This window comes from Anas platyrhynchos, chromosome 1 (genome assembly GCF_047663525.1).
Source record: "Anas platyrhynchos isolate ZD024472 breed Pekin duck chromosome 1, IASCAAS_PekinDuck_T2T, whole genome shotgun sequence".
NCBI classification, from domain to species: Eukaryota; Metazoa; Chordata; class Aves; order Anseriformes; family Anatidae; genus Anas; species Anas platyrhynchos.
Genome location: NC_092587.1, coordinates 196,965,842 through 196,985,270, shown reverse-complemented (window position 1 = coordinate 196,985,270; position 19,429 = coordinate 196,965,842). Strand labels below are relative to the sequence as shown.

General features: G+C 44.2%; 1 protein-coding gene across 13 annotated transcripts in view; it reads left to right on the top strand.

Moving 5' to 3' along the window:
• The window catches only part of FAT3 (FAT atypical cadherin 3), a 419,198-nt gene that overhangs the window by 172,003 nt on the left and 227,766 nt on the right, over positions 1-19,429 (top strand). For all 13 annotated transcript variants that reach the window (XM_072032791.1, XM_072032790.1, XM_072032787.1 and 10 more), the window contains one exon: positions 16,243-16,557. In XM_072032791.1, coding sequence (XP_071888892.1) covers positions 16,243-16,557 — 315 coding nt within the window. The remainder of the gene's footprint in view (positions 1-16,242; positions 16,558-19,429) is intronic.

The following is a 19,429-nucleotide window of genomic DNA, read 5'->3' as shown; positions in this document are numbered from 1 at the left end:
TGCAGGTTCAGAAGCTTTATGACAGTACTGGTGGTGAGGCCATGTCCATAAACCTCATTGACAGGTCCCATTCTGGAGTCATCACTAGGGGGGCCCAAGTGGTGGTTCTCCAAGAGACCAGTTCCCCTTGGAACTGCAAACTGGGATTAAAGCCAAGTCCATGCTGCCATCAAGTATCATGGTCAGGGTGACAGGTAGCAGAAGTGCCAACCAACTTGCTCCAGTACCAACCAGACTGAAGCCTCTGGGAGTCAGTTTGGGCATGCAGGTGATGGATGACATGGGCCTCATACGGGATTCATGGTGGCAGCCAGGCAGCCAGACACAGGGAAGTGTTCAGCTTATCGATGGCTGTAATATAAAGTTCAATATTCTGCTCTGCTGGGAGCCACATACACACCTGATTATCCATCACTATCAGTGTAAATGGCACCCATACAAAGCATAATATCCCTTGGTTCCACTTTTGGAGACTACTGCACAACAGGGGGAAGAGCTGGTTTGCCTGTCACCTTCTTTCAGAAAATTAGATAGAGCAGCCCTTATTTCTTGTCCCTGGATGCTTTTGGCTGTTACCTAAAGTTCTCTAACCTGTCTTGACACCATTTTTCCCCTCCGCACTGTATCTGGGGAGAGGCCTAGCATGGGCTCTGGCAGCCATTGCCATGCTGGGCAGTCTTCAGGCATGGCAACCCCGGTGTGCTTCGTGTAGCCTTCTCAGGACCTTGGGGCTGCACCTCTCTGTCTGTCACTACAAAGTTTTAACCTTAATTTGAAACTGTCTGAGCTGCGTCAGCACCATTTTCAGTCACACCTGTGTGGCATGAAATAGGAGAGTGCCGCATTCAGGTGTTTTGTCCGTGGTGCTTTCCAGCCCAGGCCCTGGTACGATGGTTGTGGATGAAAAATGTTCCTCCTGGATGTTCGCCTTCAGGACTCCAGCGAAGTCATGTTTTGCTTGGTATCACTGGTGCAAACACCAAGCCATTAGAGTAATTGGGGAGTGATTCATCTATTTATTTTGAGTGGTTGAATGCCAGACCACAGTACGTTTTCTTAAATTTTACAATTTAGTAGTGGCCTGGAGTGCTGTATAAATTTTGCTGTACTGCTCTAAGAGGCTAAGCTTTTGCTGCTCTCCCTGGCTTTAGTTTAGAAGTCCTCCACAGGATTAAAACAACTGCTTAGTAGCTGGAGCTTTACTCTTTGTTTTGTGTTGTGTTTCTGACCCTCCTAATGCTGGCCTTGCCCCTCGGTTAAACGGTGCAGAGGCAACTGGCTGGTGGGAGTTCACGAATGTTTGCCAAGAGTTCCTGCAGTGATGTTGTATGAGGCCTAACTGTTTTCTATACAATGCCATCCTTCCAAAATTCCTGTATACTGATTCTCAGGGGGAAGGAAATTGATTGAAAACCACCACATTTAAAATTATTCTATTTGAAAGTAAGAAATGATTGACTGCTGAAAGCTTGCCTTATCTGTTGTCTTCCCACTGGCCCTGCCACCCCTCGCTGTCCCCGGGTCAAAACAAATCTAATCCAGTCTTGTATTGGAAAAAGCAAATCAAGCCAAGGATATTATTATTTGCTCTATTTGTCTTCACTGCGGTATGTTTATAAGGTAAACCCCATTTTAGTGATGTTCAAGTCGAGTTCTGAATTGCGCTTTCCCAAGTAAGCTTTGCTGAAGGAAGCCAGTATTTATCAAGCATGCTGTCAGGGTTTTAGTGCTCAGTGCTGGACAAGTGGACAAGTTACATCTCAATTAAAAGCGGAAGATAAATGGGTGGCAGTAAATGGAGGTCATAGGTTAGAGGCGTTTAATGGAAGAAATGGAAATGAAAATTGGAAAACAATCTAAGGGATCTATAGGAGATAAGAACGGAGGAAACTCAATTAGAGGGAGCCATGCTTGCTCCTGCTCCTGGATCTGGGATAATTTCCTGGTTTTTGTTTGGATGGTTTTATTGCTTCCACTGTTGGCCAAGCTGCATTATAAATAAATAATTGAATCACCCTTCTCATGATTTGCTCAAATTGATGTATATCAGAGAGAAAAAAATGAACTCCATTTCAAAATAGTGTATAAACAGACAAACAGATTTTTGCTGTCTTAAGTGCAGCCTATAGATTAGCCCTAGGCAAAGCCCACACCGGTAATACTAAATGTTTAAGAATTTACAGCATAAAATATAAGGGTGTTTTTAAAAGCTAAAATGTTCACAAACACTAATTCAAATGTTAAGTGCTTATGAGTGCCTCAACCTACATCTGATGATGTAAGGCAAGCCTTGCAGAGAAGCATACTATGTGTCTATGATGTGGCCATTTACAGAATGAAAATAAATCACTTTTCTTTTGCCCTCTTCCATTTAGGATAGATGCATGTGCAAGTGTATGCATACGTATTTTTACACATATCATATCTGCCTGTACATACATACAACATCTCAGCAAGATGTCTAAGTGTCAGAAAGAGACACAAGTCACTGCAGTGCATAATGAGCACTTAGGGGTTGTGTCCACAACAAAGCCCTTATTTTCTGTGTCTTCTTTTATTATGTCTCATGCTTGTGGTTTCTCTCAAAGGACTAGAGAATGTATATTGGTACTGCAACATTTCATTATTTGCTTTATCAAGACGTTCACTTCCCCACCTCTTCAGGGAGCTCAGTCCACCTCATCGTAAGAGACTCTAAAATTGAGCTGCTGCAGTTCCTGTGTGCGTATGTATACATCAGCTGGGAAATACAGTGCTTATTTCTGTTGAGTCCATCAGAGCCTTGCCCTGAATGGGAAGGGAGCATCTGGGCAGATGCTGATGTCTCGGTATCCCTCAGATGCCAGACTGCCTGCTTTGCTTCCCGGCCCCTTGAATGGAGCCGCATCATCTCCTGGAAGAGTGGGCAGGGAGAGCTGGCAGAAAGTACCATGACTTCTGAGGACTCTGGTGAGATAAGGGTCTGAGTTTTCTGTCTGACATGAAAGACAGTACTTAGGAGAAATGCAGCCACAGCACATTTATTTGATTCTCTCTGTTCTGAGCCAAAAGGAAGCACCCACTGAGTCACTGGCACCATTCCCAATGATCACGGTAGGGTTGTCTGCTTGAAGGCTTTTATCGTGATCCTCTGATTTGCCACAGTCCCTTGTGTATCTCAGCTTCCTTCCGTTTTCTTGTCTGAAGAAGAGTATTCTACCTTCAGAATATTTTTGAAGATGATAAATTTCAGACTAAAGCTACCAGAAGATTAAAAGAATAGTACTTTCCACTAATACACTCCATCATATTCCCATATACTCTTTGACCCTTCGATTTATTATCACGCAGAGTATGGAGAGTGAAACAGAAGTGCCCTTACTGTCTGCTTGTTTAGGGTCTGTGCTAGGTTTGCTCTTATAACCCCAGCTCCATTTCAGCCACACTTCACATGAGGTAGAAAATTAAAGTTCTGACTCCCTTAATGATCGTGTGCAGCATTTTCCTGCAGAGTTGCCACAAGATTGCTCAAAGTGTTTTGGAAAAAATCCATCATGGAAATCAATTCTAGTTCTTTCACCCTTTCGATTTTTTAAATTTCATTTTATTTTATTTATTATCAACCCTCTGTAGGTGGCTGTGGCCTCCTTAGGGTACTACAGGTATGACAGCGTGGGCAAGACCATGATGCCACTGTGGTTTCCCTGCAGAGGTGCAGCATTTATGCAAAGGATGTCTTTTGGGGACTTCCTTACAGAGGGCAATGCCCCACTAGTGAGAGGGGTCTGGCGTGTGAGACCTATTGGTAAGCTTGGGAGTGAGACCAGAACCACTCTTGTGTTTCTGGACTCTTGTCTGTTCAAGAAGGGAAACTGAACTCACATCCTTCCTGAAGTGAATGGTGAGAGACGCTCCTAATCTTCTTGGCTTTAGCAAGTGATACTTCCTTCAGAGGCCTGAACTAAATTTTGGCATTCAGGAAACCCTCCTGCATTTCCTCTGCTGCAGCCACCCAAACTCCTGCCCAGAGGAGAAGCAGCAGCTTAAGGTATTTCTACACCCACTGGACATGGAGGATAAGAGGGGGATTCTCCTTCTCAGGCTCTTTAGAGAAGAGAGAGTACAGCTGGAAGTGTACTGAAATAAAAATGGAAAGCTTTGGTTTTGAGTGGTTTGTACAGTACATACAGTAATCCTGATTCAAAATAAGATGCCTCTTCTTTGACATGCTGGCTGTTGCTACCATGGCCCTCATACACAAATCTGTGATACAGAAGGAAAACTTGCATTTTCTAGTCCTGGGGAGATCCCTGCAAATGGATCTAAATAAAACTGCAGGTTTCAGTGCATCCAACTTGTGTTTCACAGCGTAAAGCCTTGCAAAACAGTAATATTCTGCTACATCATGGAAAATATTTATGAAGTATACTGGCTAGAGAGCCCTTATCCAGCGGAAAATTTATTTTCAGGAACACAAGAGTGAACAAACAATTGTTCTTACAAAGCCAGGTTTGCTGTGTAAGAGCCTCTTGTCATCGGAGAGTTTCTGCTCAAGCACAGAAGGGGACCAGGCTGTTTGCTGCACATCTGTCTGGCCCGGTGCTCAGCATGGACAGAATGACAGACATTGCTCCAGGCTCACCAGGGTTCATGTCCAGCAGCTGTGCTGCTTCTAATGGCTTGTGCACATCTCCAGAACAGGCCCGTGGGTTTCTTGCATGACCTGGTGAGAAGATATCTGGTGAGAAGATATCAGTAAGCTTCTGGCTTAACCCCTTAAAAAAAGAGAGGGGAAGTGAGTGCTGGTGCTGCTGGGCTGTGTCAAACTCAGTGCCCTCCTGGGCAGTGCTGTTGGACGCCCACCTCACATCTGCATGCTTGGGAACCGTGCATTTTGCTATGCTTGGTGCAACTTCTGCTTTGAATCTCAAATTACCTCCCAGTGTAGGACATGGTACGTTTGTACAGACATAGCTATTTTGATGGTGAGGATTTTGAGGTGGGCAAGGGGCTGTTTTTTCACTATATGTGGTTTTTCCCCTCCATGGGGATAGCAGTGCAGAGGCTGTTGGAACAACCAAATGGTGGTCTGGGGGATCAAGCTGGGCAATCCAATGGAGCCACCCAGCACCATACAGGGAATCTCCTCTCTCCAGGATCCTTCAGTAAGTGCACCACGGCAGCGTTTGCAGATTCAGTATGCTTAAAGTCCTGAAGGGACCAGATTACCTGGTTTTATCCCTCTTATGTTGGATATAATACAGTACTGCCTATTATATTTCACCTTCTTACCTCTCTATTTAGTAGTCTCCCTCGGACAGAAGCATATCATACATTTTCCACAAAATCTTTCTCCCCCAACAGCTTGTAGACCTCATTGGCAGATATCTAGAGATTGAAAAATTATACCAAGAATTAATCACCCACTTTAGAAAAATAAATAATAAAGTAGGGTATCAAGCTGATTGCTAATTTTATTTTTCCTGGCTTCAGTTTCCAATCATTAGATGTTGCTCCACCTTATTTTGTTAGATTAAAGAGCCCTTTAGTTTCCCATATTTCCCCATGAACTTTGCATGGATTTTATAATCAAATTTTCTCTCCATCTTCTTTTTAATAAGCTTAGCAGATCGAAGTCTTAAACTCTCTTACTGTAAATCATTCTCCCCGCTTCTCATGCTGTTTGTGGAGCTCTTCTTTTTATACCTTCTCCGATTTTTTTTGACGTGCTTTGTAAAGCAGACTCCAGAGTCAGGTGCGATGTCTCCAGACAGAGGGAATGCTGCTGTGCCTGGCAGAGGGGTTAAGCGGTGCTCTGGTGCTTACACTGAGCATCACTCTCGCCTCTTCCCCGCAGCGTTTGTGTTCGAGCACAGCGTGACTATTAAACCCCTTCCAGAGGTACTCATTCTCTCCTGTTTGACTACTCCTCTGGGTTTATTTTTGAATAGAGAAAAACTTAAAGGCGTGTTTCAGGGTTGATGTTATTACTCTTTTCAGAGGGCTACCCATTTGCTGTAGGCTGACAGGCAGCTGAAAGAAACAGTGTCAAAGGAGGAAAAACAAAAAGACTCTATTTCCAGTATAATAAAATGTCAATTCCAAGGTGAAAGACTTTTACGAGGAGATGTATTCCTGACAGTCCCTTGTTTACCCTGGCCAGCCATCCCAGGCTGACTGTGCTTGGCACTGAGATCCATCAGAGGAGTCAATGTCCTTTTATGCTTTATTTAAGCCCAGATAGAGTCAACTTCACGTGTCCTCCATGGGCATCGTGGTGCAGGGCAGGCACAGAGCACCAGGCAGCCTCCCCCGGCAGCCAGGCTCTGCCATGGAACTGCCTCCGGTGCCTTTCAGTCCCTCCCCAGAGGTACAAGAAACCTGAAGTTGCTTGGGACAGATTTAGTAGAAGGGATCCCAAAACAATCCCTCTTATGTTAGGCAACACAAAAGGTGCAAAGTTCTGCGTAAAGGAAGAGGAACCTGCACAGAAGTCCCTTGCTGCTGTTGTTCAGGCCAGGACTTTCATCAGGATTCTTTTGAGCATCCCATGCCTTTTTTTCTCTGTCTCCTCTTCCTGCTTTGGCTTTGCTCTGCTTCTGATCTCGTTTCTAAAATAACCGGGAGCAAACCCTTCTTTTTAAAATAGTTTCCCAGTCCTCCTGGCAGAGGACACATGGGTCGGACTTTGATCTCTTTATTAATCTACTAAAGAGGATGTACAGAAAATCTAGGTTACTCCGGGCATTAGGCAGGCCCTTTGTGAAAAAGTGCCTCCACGCAAGCAGGTTATTATCGAGGTTTAACAACTTCCATTGTTGGTGCTAACAATGGGAGAATTTCTGCTGATACTGGCTGTGGGTTTCCTGTGGTCCTTTCCCTTTCCTTTGGGGGGCTGCACAGGTAAGTTTTATAATCCGAGCAGGGCTCAGGAAACAAAGCAGAGATCAGTTTGCTGTACAGATAAACAGATACAGAGGCATAAATGTGTACAAATGTGCTGTAATGTCAGAGAGAGTTCAAAGTTTATAATTCACCTGTAGCTGGAAACCCAGTAGCCACCAGTGCTTTAAAAAAAAAAAAAAAAAGCAAAAAAAAAAAAGCGTTATCAATAGAATGAAATTATACAGTCAGCTGTTGTCCGTTTGGAGTTACCTTAAGCAAATGTTACCCCATTGCATCTTCCTTTTAGCATTTACAAGCGCCTGAGGTGTCTGAATTTGGGGAGACACCTTCCCCAGTCACAAAATTGCACTTTTCACTTGTTCTGGTTGCTCTGCTGGCTGAAAAATTGAGCCTGCACATGTCCAGCAAATAGCAAAAAGCAGATCCCATAAATAGGCATCACCTTTGGCTGTGTCTCGGTGACCAAAAAGCAGCAGCCTTTGTCCATCAAGGCTGAAGGAGGAGGCTGAAGCCACCCAGCCTTGCAGCATATCCCATCTGTCAGAGCAGCGTTACACTCAGTCCCATCACTTTCCTATTGCACCAAGTAGGAAGCAGCACGTGGTAGCATACAGTCATTGCCGGGGCTTCCCAGATCCTCACAGCCTGGTTTTACTGCAGGGTTTTAGTGCGCTGCTCGGCAGTGATGGAGTGTGCGAGGCTTTGGCAGAGATTATTCATAATTTAGAGAGGGGTTTATAGTGTTTGTGCTTTCGAAGGCAATTTGGTTCTTCTGGAGATGCCCCACTGTGTATTTTTGTTTATCCATATAAGATTATCTTTATGATTTTTTCCCAAGCAAAAAAAACATTAAAGCAAGCAGAATATACATATTTCTTCAATAAATAGAAGGCTGTAATGGAAAGTATAGAAAGTATAATAAAGTCTAGTCAGGTTTAAATGTTGGCACATCTTATTTTATTTAATTCGTAAATGGAAGAAGATAGAGAATTTATTTGACTAGGTGTCTGGTTCAGTGTCTTGATGATATGTTTGGAAAATTGCTCTGAAATTGATGTGTAAATGACCTTGAAGATGTCATATTTAAACGATAGCTCATTTTGATTTGAAGTTGTAAGCCTTTTTTTCCACCTCCGTGCCCCAAACACAGCAAGCAAAGAAAACATGCCACATTGGGTTTAAGCCGTTTGAAGGTAACGAAGGAAATCTTTACCTTCAAACCTCAAAAGCCACGTAACGTGGAAGGTCAGGCACTTAACCTGAGATGTGCCTTAATTCCAGTGCCATAAAGGTGCTGTTTACCAGGAGCTCTGCAGTGCCACGGGCTCGGTGCTGCCTTGTGAGACCTGGGGAGCTCCTGGCAGTCCCATGAGAAAACCCAGATCCGGTGCTGGGTTGCACTCTCAGTTCAGGGCACAACATTCACCTTGTAACTCACCTCAGATGCACATATATATGCAAAAAATATGAAAAAATGCATATGTTCCCTCTTATTATTGATACATTGATTTGAGAGGGCACTGGCCAGACCTAAGCTTGAGTATCACCTTTAAGAAGTTGAAGTTCCCCCCTAGCCATTGCAAATGAGGTTAAATTTACATTTTGCAGGGCTGGCCAGGGTCTGTATTCAGGTGGAACACCGTCCCCAGCTCTGTGTCAGGGTCAGGCCCACAAAAGCCGTGCTGATGGGGCTGCACCTGATTTAAAGACCCCTGCCAGACTGGCCATGCAATTACACCATGTGTCCAAGTCACATGGGGTATCCCTGACCTCAACTGGCCCAAAACCCAGAGATCAGGTGAAGTTTCCATACCTAATGAATTTTCCTGTACCTATCTGTTCTTTTTCTGACCAACTGAACGTGTTTTGTCTAAACCATTGCATGGCTGTGTTTGGTTTTATGAGCGAAAGCTGTCTGCAGCCCCGAGGTACACCCAAAAGGCTGTGCACACCCCAGCAGCCTTCGGAAAGAGTCACACTTGAAGTGAAGTGAAGTTTGTCCTAAAATGTATGGTGGCATGGAGAGTAAGAGCAGTAAACCTTCATGTTATCTACTTATCTATCTCTTGCATGCAGGTATATTACATTTACTAAGAGTAATGGTAATGTCCTTGTTATGATCCTGACTGGATGTGATATTAATGCAATTGCATGCAATAACCGGATAAAAGGTGTATTTGCAGACTAATTCAGTGTCAGTTGAAATAACGTTGCTGCGGATTGGATTTTTAATTCTCTTTTACTGCCCTTGGAACTTAGATGTAATATCCACTGCAGAAACTGCATTTTGAGGTAACAGCAGATTTGTACATTCAAAACATCAGTAAAAAGAGAAAATTAAAAGTTAAGCCCTAGACAGGAGTGTTACCTGTCCTGCATTGTTTGACGAACATGGTTTATTATGTATGTTTTACAATTGAACCAGACAAAAGAATATTAGAAAGTTCTACATATGTATAACCTCACAAAGTTAATATTGCTTTTGGACTCGTTCCTTGGCATGATCTAATCTCCATTTAAGTCAATGGGGATATTTCCATTCACTTCAATAGGAGCTGGGTTTGCGTTTTAATATGTATTAAAGCTTACAGAATTCATGCAATAAAGTAAAAATGGGAGGACACACTTTGCACAGTGGGGGGGCTCAAATGAAGGTCCTGTGATAGCATTTAATCACCAGAATAAGGAGCCTGATTTGCAGAGCTGCCTGCTGGGAGCAGTGGGTGGCACAAGCGGCCAGCCGCCTTCACGCTCCGGTGGAGTTCGTGGTTGATGTGATGCTGCCATCCGTAGTCAGGTTTGGCCCTGGTGATTCAAAGCTTGAGAGGACTTGAAAAAGGGTGAATATAACATGTGGTTTGTCCTCCGTCCCACTGGCTCCAGTGGGCCCAGTCTGTCAGGCACTGGTGCTCAGATCCACTGCACATCTTTGTTACTATAAAGCCGTTCAGTGCTGTAGGTTATATTTACAGTTTACCCTTAATGGAGGTAATGGAAGAAATATCTTCTAAAAGAGGTATACACTTGGCTTTTATACACATCAGAGCCATTTTATGTGAAGTACCTAAATAAAACAGTGTATGCACTATGCGTAATGTCAGCTTTCTTTAAATCATAAATTTCCTTTCTTTATTGGAAGTGTAATTCCTGTCTACAAATCATGCTATTTTAGTTGGTTTTATGTTCATTGGTTTGATGAATTAAGGGCTTCCATAATTTTTATACTTTTCCTGCCTACGTTAGCTCTCTGGTAAACATCCTTCAGAAAACATGTACTTATTCCCCGTGAGAAATCTGGACTAGTTCTGACGTTTGGGTTGCACTCACAGATCTCTGCGTGACCCTGGCTCTGGGCATGGTGGCAGCTGGGGGTATGAGCACTGAGAGGTGGCTGTGGGAGCCTTCATCTTGGGGAGGCTGGAGCAACTTGGTAAACGCCTTCTTCCCCTCTGTGCCTCTGTGTTTTATACTGAAAATCTGAAAAGAAAAAAAAAGTCATTATAAAGGTTTTATCTGCGTCTTTTTGCTTACTTCTTTTCTCCCAACAAGGAAACGCAAGCAAGGGCCGTTGGGTGGCAGCTCGGTGACAAACAAGGTGTTGTGTTTACTACCGGGAGACTGGCAGAGCCTTTGATTGAGGGCCATGAATAATTAGTGGTATTTCAGAATCAGTGATTTTTCCTTTCTTCCTTTGAAACTGAGTGATGAAACGGAGCCCTGAATATTTTCCTGTCAGTATTCATTCCTGACTCTGCCTCGTTCCCGTCATTTTAACTTGGGCAGAGACCAGCTTCTACTTTGTAGCTGTTTTGCACTGAATCCCCTTAGTTTTGAAGCTGGAGGAGGGAGATGCACACTCAGTGCTCTGGAAATGCCTTTTTGTAGTGCTTCTTGTGGCACAAACCAAAGTGGCCCTTGCACACAGTGGTGCTAAGTCTGTAGGTCCAGAAGGTACGTGCATGATTCTCAGTCCTTCCTAAAGCTTATACGTTTTTATAGCTACTCAGACATCACACTTAACACTGGCGAGGAGCTGACTTTGTTTGGAAAGAGTGTGCTGTACTCCTACATACATCTCCCATGACTGAGGAGAGCTGATGGCATTAAGCGGGGTGCCCCTGTGCAAAATCACTGCAGTATTTTGGAAAAGAAGTAACTAAGGGATTTCCTGAAGTAGTTTTTGGATAGAAGTTTTTGGAGGAGTGGCTCGTGCTTCCAAGTCAGTCCTCTTCCTGACTGCTCAGGAGCGTGCCTCATTCATTTACTGAAGTCATGAGATTATGACGACTTCCACTGACAACTTCTATAACACGTGCTACCAAGACATTCAGCAAAATCACACACTAGAATACTTCTGTATCTATGCCAATAAAAATGGGTGTGTAGGAGAACAGGTTACAGTGGCTCATCCCAGTACCAAGACGCCAAACAGTGGGAGATTCTGGCCCGTCTCCATCACTCAGGTGCTCCTGCCAGGTATCCTCCACGGTGCGTGTTTGCACTCTCCTTTTTCTGACATCAACTCCCAACCATCAGACCTCGATTTGCTTTTCTCAGCGAGATTAAAGAGCCTCGTTATTCTCCTCTGTCTTTTCCCTGCCCGGCTTCTTACAGACCACCAAGTTGTCTTTTAATCTTGCCTTCCAAAAAAGCTAAACAGAATTGAACTCCTTTCAGTGTCTGCGCTATTGAGGGTATTCATGAAGGATGGTGTGACTCTTAGGAGGAACGTATGTGCGAAGCAGATATCCATGGCGATGGGCACCTATGTAAACACGCGGACTGACAGCTCCAGTAAACACTCTCTTCCAGAGCTGTGGCAGGTTCATTCATCACACGACCTATACACAAAGTACTGTCAGACGTGTAAGGTAAACAAGCAGGGGGCAAAAAGAGGCTAGGAAAGAAATAATGCTTCTCTCTAATCCCTTTTTGTTTTAAGAGCCTCTTGGGTTTCTTGTGGCTGTAGTAAATACATAACTTTCTGATAATTTTTGAGTGGACCGTGCCATTTGAAGTGGTCTGCTGAAAGATGGGCAGCAAATCAGTGGGAGAGGCAAGAAGGAAACCCAGTTTGCTGATTTTTGTCCACTTAATAGCCGCTAGCTTCTCACTGCCTTTTTTTTTTTTTCCCTTTTTGCCTTTGCCCATCATAATGCAGCCCCTCACTGTGTGCCACTTGCGGGAGCCGTGCAGAAAGCATTACCCCATTATTTTCCTGGGGAAAGAGGGAAAACAAGCCTTTAAGAGAAACAAGCGCACAACCTTTGCGTTGCTGGCGCATTGCCGAGCCCGAGGGCTGCACTTAATTTACATATAAATGTGACCAGGATTTTAATCAGAGATTAGTGCACTCTGTTGTTATTTTTCACTTAGAGTGTTCATAATGCACGTGGTGCTTTGCAGATCGTGTAGGACAAATGGATTTTGAGGGTTGCAGTGGAAAGCATATCTGTGGCACTGCTGTTCTGATGGATGACCGGCTTTCTTTCTGAGGGTGCCAGCAGCCCGAGGAAGTGCTGGCTTCAGTTCTTTAGGGATACTGCAAAATCAAGCATTTCTTGCTGAGGGGGATGTAAAGAGCTGGCTTCGAGCCCGCTCACCTGGATTTCAGCTGCCCTGTGTGGCAATGCAGTAGTGCCTCACTGATGGAACATCCCAGTGGACGGGAGCATGTGCTTTTCTGCCTCGTTCATAAATGTGTCTGCAAAATCGTGAACTTGTCTTTTTAATCACTTCAAAATTTTCAGAATCTCTGCTGATGTTTCTTCTTATTTCTCGATCTGTTTAGCTCAGGTGTCATTACCTTGTTCATGTTTCTCTTCTAATTAGCAGGCAGCTGGGAAGAGTGCACCACAAGAATTATCCCAGAAGAGCTGTATGGCTGCTCCCAAAACCCTCTCCTCCTTTCTGTCCTGAACTTGAAAATAAGCTTCTGGCCTTCTTTAGTATCTGTTAATACCAATAAGCTTTGAAATAAGTGAGGTCTTTTCTGATTTTCTTGTGGTCTTATCTAGGGATATTCTCATTCTTTCCTATACTTCCACTCAGCTAACCTCAGGTACCTCAGGGCCTACCCATGGAAAGCTCCAGGGAATATCTTGCTGTTCTGATTCCAGCACTATCAGCCTTTTTCCTTAAGTGATGAAGAAATGGTGATAATTAAATGGCATCATCCGTCTTCAGAGTTAGCACCTCATCTGAAAATGAAATTTGACATGTGCTCGAAAGGCGTTACCCAAATCTACATGGAGATATTGGTTAAATATTCTTGTATGTGTTCTTGTGGGTACGAACTTCAGACCCACATTTAGGAAGTCAGCAGGGAGGAACTTTGGAAAAACTGAGAGTGCGGTGGAAGGGGAAGGGGATCCCAGGGCTGACACAGGGTCTCCACATGGAAAACCTGAAAGGGAACAAAGACCTCCTTCTCTATCCATCAAGCCGCTGCGTGTTGACAGGTTAAATGACAAGACATATTGAGCAAAAGGAATTAATCTGTATCTGGGACCTTTTAATAAATCAAAAGTAAAAGGAAGAATCAGTGTAGCAGACCCATTGGCAGCTGCTAACACTTGTTTCATTATCCTTTCCTTCTGAAATACACAAATGGAAAGGAACTGTTGCCAGGAGTCATAAAATGAAGGAAAAACTCAGAAGATAGATTTATTATCAGTTCAATATTGGTGAAATTCAGCTTCATAAACAGAGGTTAATCTGCTAAAACCTTCCTTGCTCGCACTGGGGGAAAACCCCACTCATTTCAATTTTTGCTCAAAGATCTAAAATAATTCTTCTTGTCATCTGAATAAATCAACATCTCCAGAAGCACCAGTGTTCATCTTTTTTTGCCTGATCCTTGCCCACGTGGATTTATTTTATTTATTTATTTCCAGGGGGTGTTGTTTATTATGGGCTCTTCTCATCCTGGCGATGTAATTTCTCTTCTGGACTTCTAGGCATTTTCATCACACTCTGCTACATATTTCACCCATGTTTCTACAGAAAGTCATTATGTAGCGCAGCCTGCTGCTGACAAGAATATTTAGAATACACTCTGCCTTTGTCCTCCAGTGCCGTGTTGCTCACCTTTGTTGGGTGAATAATATGAGCAAGAAGGGCATGGACCTGGTGTTACTGCAAAGAGACCTAAGCCCGCACATGTCTGGAACTGGTACTGCTCCTTCTTCCCTTTCTTCTCTCTGTATGGTTGATGAAACTGTAGGAAAATACGTGCCAGTTCAGACTACTGTTAAAAAAATAATAAAAAATCCAAACTTGAAAAAAGTATAAAAAAGGAGAGTTGTGATAGCAGACAAGAACTAATACAACGTGTCCATTTGATGCGTGCTGTGCTGCCTCCCACCTCAGCACAGATTTGGATGGGGGCCATCAGGATCTGGAGCCTGACTCCCAGGGGACAAGCACCATCTCTTCTCTCTTAGGGGACTTTCTGTCTTGCGCTGGGGAGTGGTGGTCCCTGAGGATGGAAGTTACCTCTTTTGCCTCTTGCTGCTACCCCTTATGAAAACAATGCAGTGAGTTCACCGGTAGCCCTGAGCATAGGATGGGTTCTGCTATCAAATGGCCAGGGAAGCTCACACCAGGGCTGTTCAGATCATTACAGATCAGAAGCTCTATCAGACCATCAAATCCCTTCCTTCTGCTGATGTCTCACAAGCGCAGGGCCATCATTTTCATGGCTGCTTGTCAAGAAATGGAATAGCCTTTCCAGTTCGCTTTTAAACCAAAGGTCATGGCTTCATCTAGTGTCGTAAATGGAATAATTGCTGCTATCTACAAAGCCAAATTTGATGCATAACTTGTAAGACTGGGGCAAGGAATAGAGTAGATGAATTACAGCTGAACTTCACATAGCCTATTAAGAAGGATTCATGATAGGAACAGCAAGGAGGAGCCCTTCTCGTCATCCCACACCCTGCCCACTGCAAAGCAGCACCTGAAGCCTGCTTGAAACCCCTCTCACATGCAGCTCTGGATGCTGCTGCTGGCAGGGAGGTTGAAAAAATGTTTGTGCCCATTCCAGGATCTTTAAAGCCTCTTTAAGACTTCAGGATGTCCTAGGAAATTTTAGAGCAGTCTGATACTTAAAAAAAAAAATAAAACTAAAGGCAAAAAAGACACCTACCTCCCTTCCTAACATTGATATTAGAGCAACACTTTCCTCCGTAATTAACTGGTGAGGTTGTTCTAAGCAGCATCAAGCACATCTGGGACTAAATTCAGGTTTCTTGCATTACTTCTTTACTAGTTCCTCTCTATTAATGACATGATTTGCTTGTTTGCAAACTGTCCTTTGAATATATCTATCTCAAGCTTGAGACCCATCATATTCATGTGCCGTCCAAGATTTAATGCTGGATAGAATAGGAAAATGTTCTTGGGACGTGTGTCGCAAAAGTTGTGGGAAAGGGCACTTGCTTATTTTGATGTTGGTGTACTTGGTCCTCTGTCTGTTTGCAGGCAGTGAAGGCTCTGACTACAGAAGTATGAGCAGGTCTTTTAGTGCTAGCAGGTCTTCCTGGTATAAAGGCCTTGTATCTGATATTGCTAAAGTCATGGTGGGTTTAGTGCTCATTTCAGGAGGAGGATGGCCTTCTAAATCACTTTAGGTAGACTTGAAGGTGCCTTGAAGTCCTTTGCTCTGTTACAGACAAATGCTTTCTCTCCTGGTTTCTTAGGGGCACAAAATAAACCATCTGATGTTGTCTTACACCAATGGGTAGCATGGGCAAACCTTTCCTTCCTCTGTACTGAAGGAGGATATACTGATTGTCTAAGAACTACTTCAAGGCTAGCTTTCAATTGCTCATTATCTGGGATTTTGGCAATGTGCAATGACTTTTCTCAATATTTAATTTTCTGTCTATTTTCTGAACTCGAATGGATTATTTTAAAGTGTCCTCTAGGGCTTTTTCTTCAGCAGGGCACTGGCAAGATTTTTAAATGAGCAGCCACCTTCCCTTGTGCAATTCACTGTCAATGGTGATCTCCCTCTCCACCACAGTTCATACAAGCTCACACCACTGGCAGAAGATGATGGCATTTCTTCTGTTACTCAGCCAGCTGCAGTCCCAGCAGAAAACTGGTTATGACACTAGGACACTTAGGAAGAGCCATCTTCTTACACAAAAAAAAATTATGATACAAAGGACTGAGATGTTGAGCAGGGTTCAGGAAGCAATGGCTGTTTTACTTATATGCACATGTTTAGCTTTTGTAAGGTTGAAGTATTTAATAAATCTGAGTACATTTCTATAGTACTGCCAAATTAAAAGAGATGTGTTTTTTCATTGATCCTCTTCCTGAGATCTTCTGCTTGCTGTTTTTCTGCAGGAGTTATCTACACAGCAGATATTCTCGATCGGGAGACAACCAAGTCCTACTGGTTGACAGTGTACGCGACTGACCACGGGGTCGTCCCGCTCTACACGACCATTGAAGTGTACATTGAAGTGGAGGACGTGAATGACAATGCCCCTCTCACCTCTGAACCCATCTATTACCCAGCTGTCATGGAAAACTCCCCGAAGGATGTATCTGTCATTCAGATCCAAGCCCAGGACCCGGACTCCAGCACCAATGAAAAGCTGACTTACCGGATTACAAGTGGAAATCCCCAGAATTTCTTTGTAATCAATCCCAAAACAGGTAACAAAATCCTGCTGCCTTGTCATGGTAGAAAAATGCAATTTAAATATTTATTGGCTTCCTCCCTTTCGGTATTTTTCCCAACCTATGTTTTCTTGTTAGCTATCTGTCTGAAGCATCCTGCTGTGCACTTGTAAATGAGCGCGCCGGCAGCTGATGTGGGGCACATGTGCCACTGCAGCGATCGCTCGTCTGCAGGTCACTGAATAGCTGCTGGCTGTTGCCTCTTTTCCATGTCTGTAGGGATGAGACTTTGTTGCTCTGAGTCTGCAGAGCAATGCTAACAGGCAGATTCAAGCTGTTGGATTTCATGAAGCAGAGCCTTGTCCTTTGTAATCCGGCATAGCTCCGCTGAAGTGAGTGGCACTACAGTTGTCAAGTACATGTAATTAGGCTGTATGTTACATGAGCTGGATGTAATTTTACAGCTTGTTTCATACAAAAAGACAGATGAGTAAATCTGAAAGTCCTTCCCGCCCTTAAAAGAATCTATGCATTTGCATTGATTTGTAACACTTAGGGATGAGTGGCCTGTGTGGGCAGTGTCACAGACACACTGCTGTACACCCGGCGCTCATGCTTGCTTCAAGTTCTTGTGCTTGTTGCAATGCTTCTGGCTTTATTCTGGGGTTTTGATTAAGTTTCTTTTCTTTCCTTTTTTTTTTTTTTTTTTTTTTTTTTTTGCGTGTTTGTTTATTTGTATTTCCTGCAGCTTAGGAAGTCAAAAGAAATATACCTGAGTGAATGCTTTTAATTTATAAGGCAATGATATTCGCTAAATTACTTTTCAACATTTGTCAATCCTATTGCAACGTGTAGCTTAAGAAGGGGCTGGGAACGTTTCAGACATAAGCCTTTCTTCAGGTGAAGAAATCATAGAGCATGTGTATTCACACCGTTCAATCTGCTGAGCCCTAAGGCACATATCTCACTTATTCTTAACACTTGAAGTGGCCGAAGATGGCTCTTCCATCTGCATCCCTTCCCTTCCTCCCCCTGCCCCATAAATCCCATCTGGACAAAATAGCAGAGTTAGGACTCTGCAATATTTAATTAATTACATTTAATGCACGTGCATCCCTGCCATCAGCTCCTCCCACAGAGCATCCTGCTCAGCACATTGTCTCTGCATGGCCATGAGTTTCAGACAAGTCCCAGCCATGGGTGCTTGGGTGCCACTGCTGGTAGCACCAGGTGTTTTGGTGGCCCTTCCTCGTGCCAGAGCAGAGGGCAAGAATAGTTTTATCTGGTAAGAAAATTGTCATCCTCTTGAATTGCAGGTGGTGCTGAAGAGGTTCATCTTCGTTTTGTGCTGCTGAAATTGCTGTCAGAGAACTTACGGGCATCAGCATAGCTAACAATTCACCATTTCTGCAACCCCTGGGGGGAGGCATTGCTGCTTTTTTCTTGTTTTTTTTTGTTCCTTTGAAAATGATTGGACTGATGGAGTCCATGTGCACTGAGGTCCCTTGATCCCCAAAAAGGGAGTTCTGTCATTTGAACACAAGGATTTCATCCTCCCTTGTGAAGTACCGAAGCATGGCGAGCTCTGCCTGCCCCGTGCTCTGTGTTGGGAGGCTGGCGTCCCAGGAGGAGGATGGGTTTGCATTAAAGTTTCCCTGAGATATCTGTGCCCAGTACATTCTCACAGGGCATTACCTTCTCTAAGGCAGTGGTTTATGCTCTGATTGCTTATAGACGCGACTTCTGCACACACAGGAGGGAGGAAAAGTGTGCCGGCCTCATGTCCTTGCTGGGATTCAGCAATGCCATAACTCACCCAGTGCTTTGCACAGCAGCCACAAGTGCAGCTGTGTGCTGTATAGTCAAGATTAAAAGGTTTAATGTGAACCCAAATATGTGATGATGGCAGCGTGTGTGGGTTGAGTGAGAGCAGTCATTTGTGAGGAGGTATCTTTTGTTTTCTTTGTCACTTTGGGAGTTTAAACAGCACCAACAAACTGACATCTTTCTCCTGTGACTAATCAGGTGTCAAGAGGCAGCACGAAGGCCCCATATCACGTTTTTTACATCCTTCAGTGCAAAGCAGCAGAAATTGGCCTCGACTGGAGATGGGAAATGGGCTGGAGCACACGGGTGCTTCTGTGGTAATCAGACATTTCTCAGATGCCCAAGTCATTGGGCTTTCAGGTTAAGTTTCTCGTTGGATTTGCTGTCAGAAATAAATGTCCCCTAAACCCAGATTATGAGGAGGCCGGGATGACAGGCATGACAAGAGGCCTGTTTCCTCTGCAGCAAAGAAGCAGTGATCATGGTTTGCTTCCTTAGATCATCAGGATATATTTCAGCAACAAATCTCCCCCTGTTGCTGGAGAACAAGGCCTTGCTGGCCTTGGCCTCCTGTGCCTTCTTCCTTTGTGTCTTTCAGGACCTGCTTTCCTACAAAGTGCAGAGAGGGCACGGGGTGTATCATGGCTGTGTGAAGGGCGGTTGTTACTTCAGACATCTCTGCCAGGGCTATCTGTGGCACTGATGAATGGCACAGACTGAGCGAGGTGGGCAATCCCTTCTCTTTAGAGAGTCCTTGCCTGTGTGAAGAAAAACATGCTGGGTGCTGCTTCACCTTAGTTGCGCTGTGTCCCTCTCCACCTCTGTGCAACCTCCTGTGCCTTATCTGTAGTCCCTTGAGCTCCCAACTGTATTTAATAGAAGTGCAAGTGGGCCACTGGGGCTTGGCCCTGCTGGCTTCTGTTTGGGGTTTGTGGGGATGCCAGGGGGGCTCCAGTAGCTCTGTGCCTGCTCCTCAGGAGGACAGGGACACGTGCAGCCCTCCTGCACAAAGCTAGCCAGGTGTCACCACCCTTTAAGGTCTTTCTTTTGTCACCTCCTTTGTGTTTTTTATTTTTTTTCT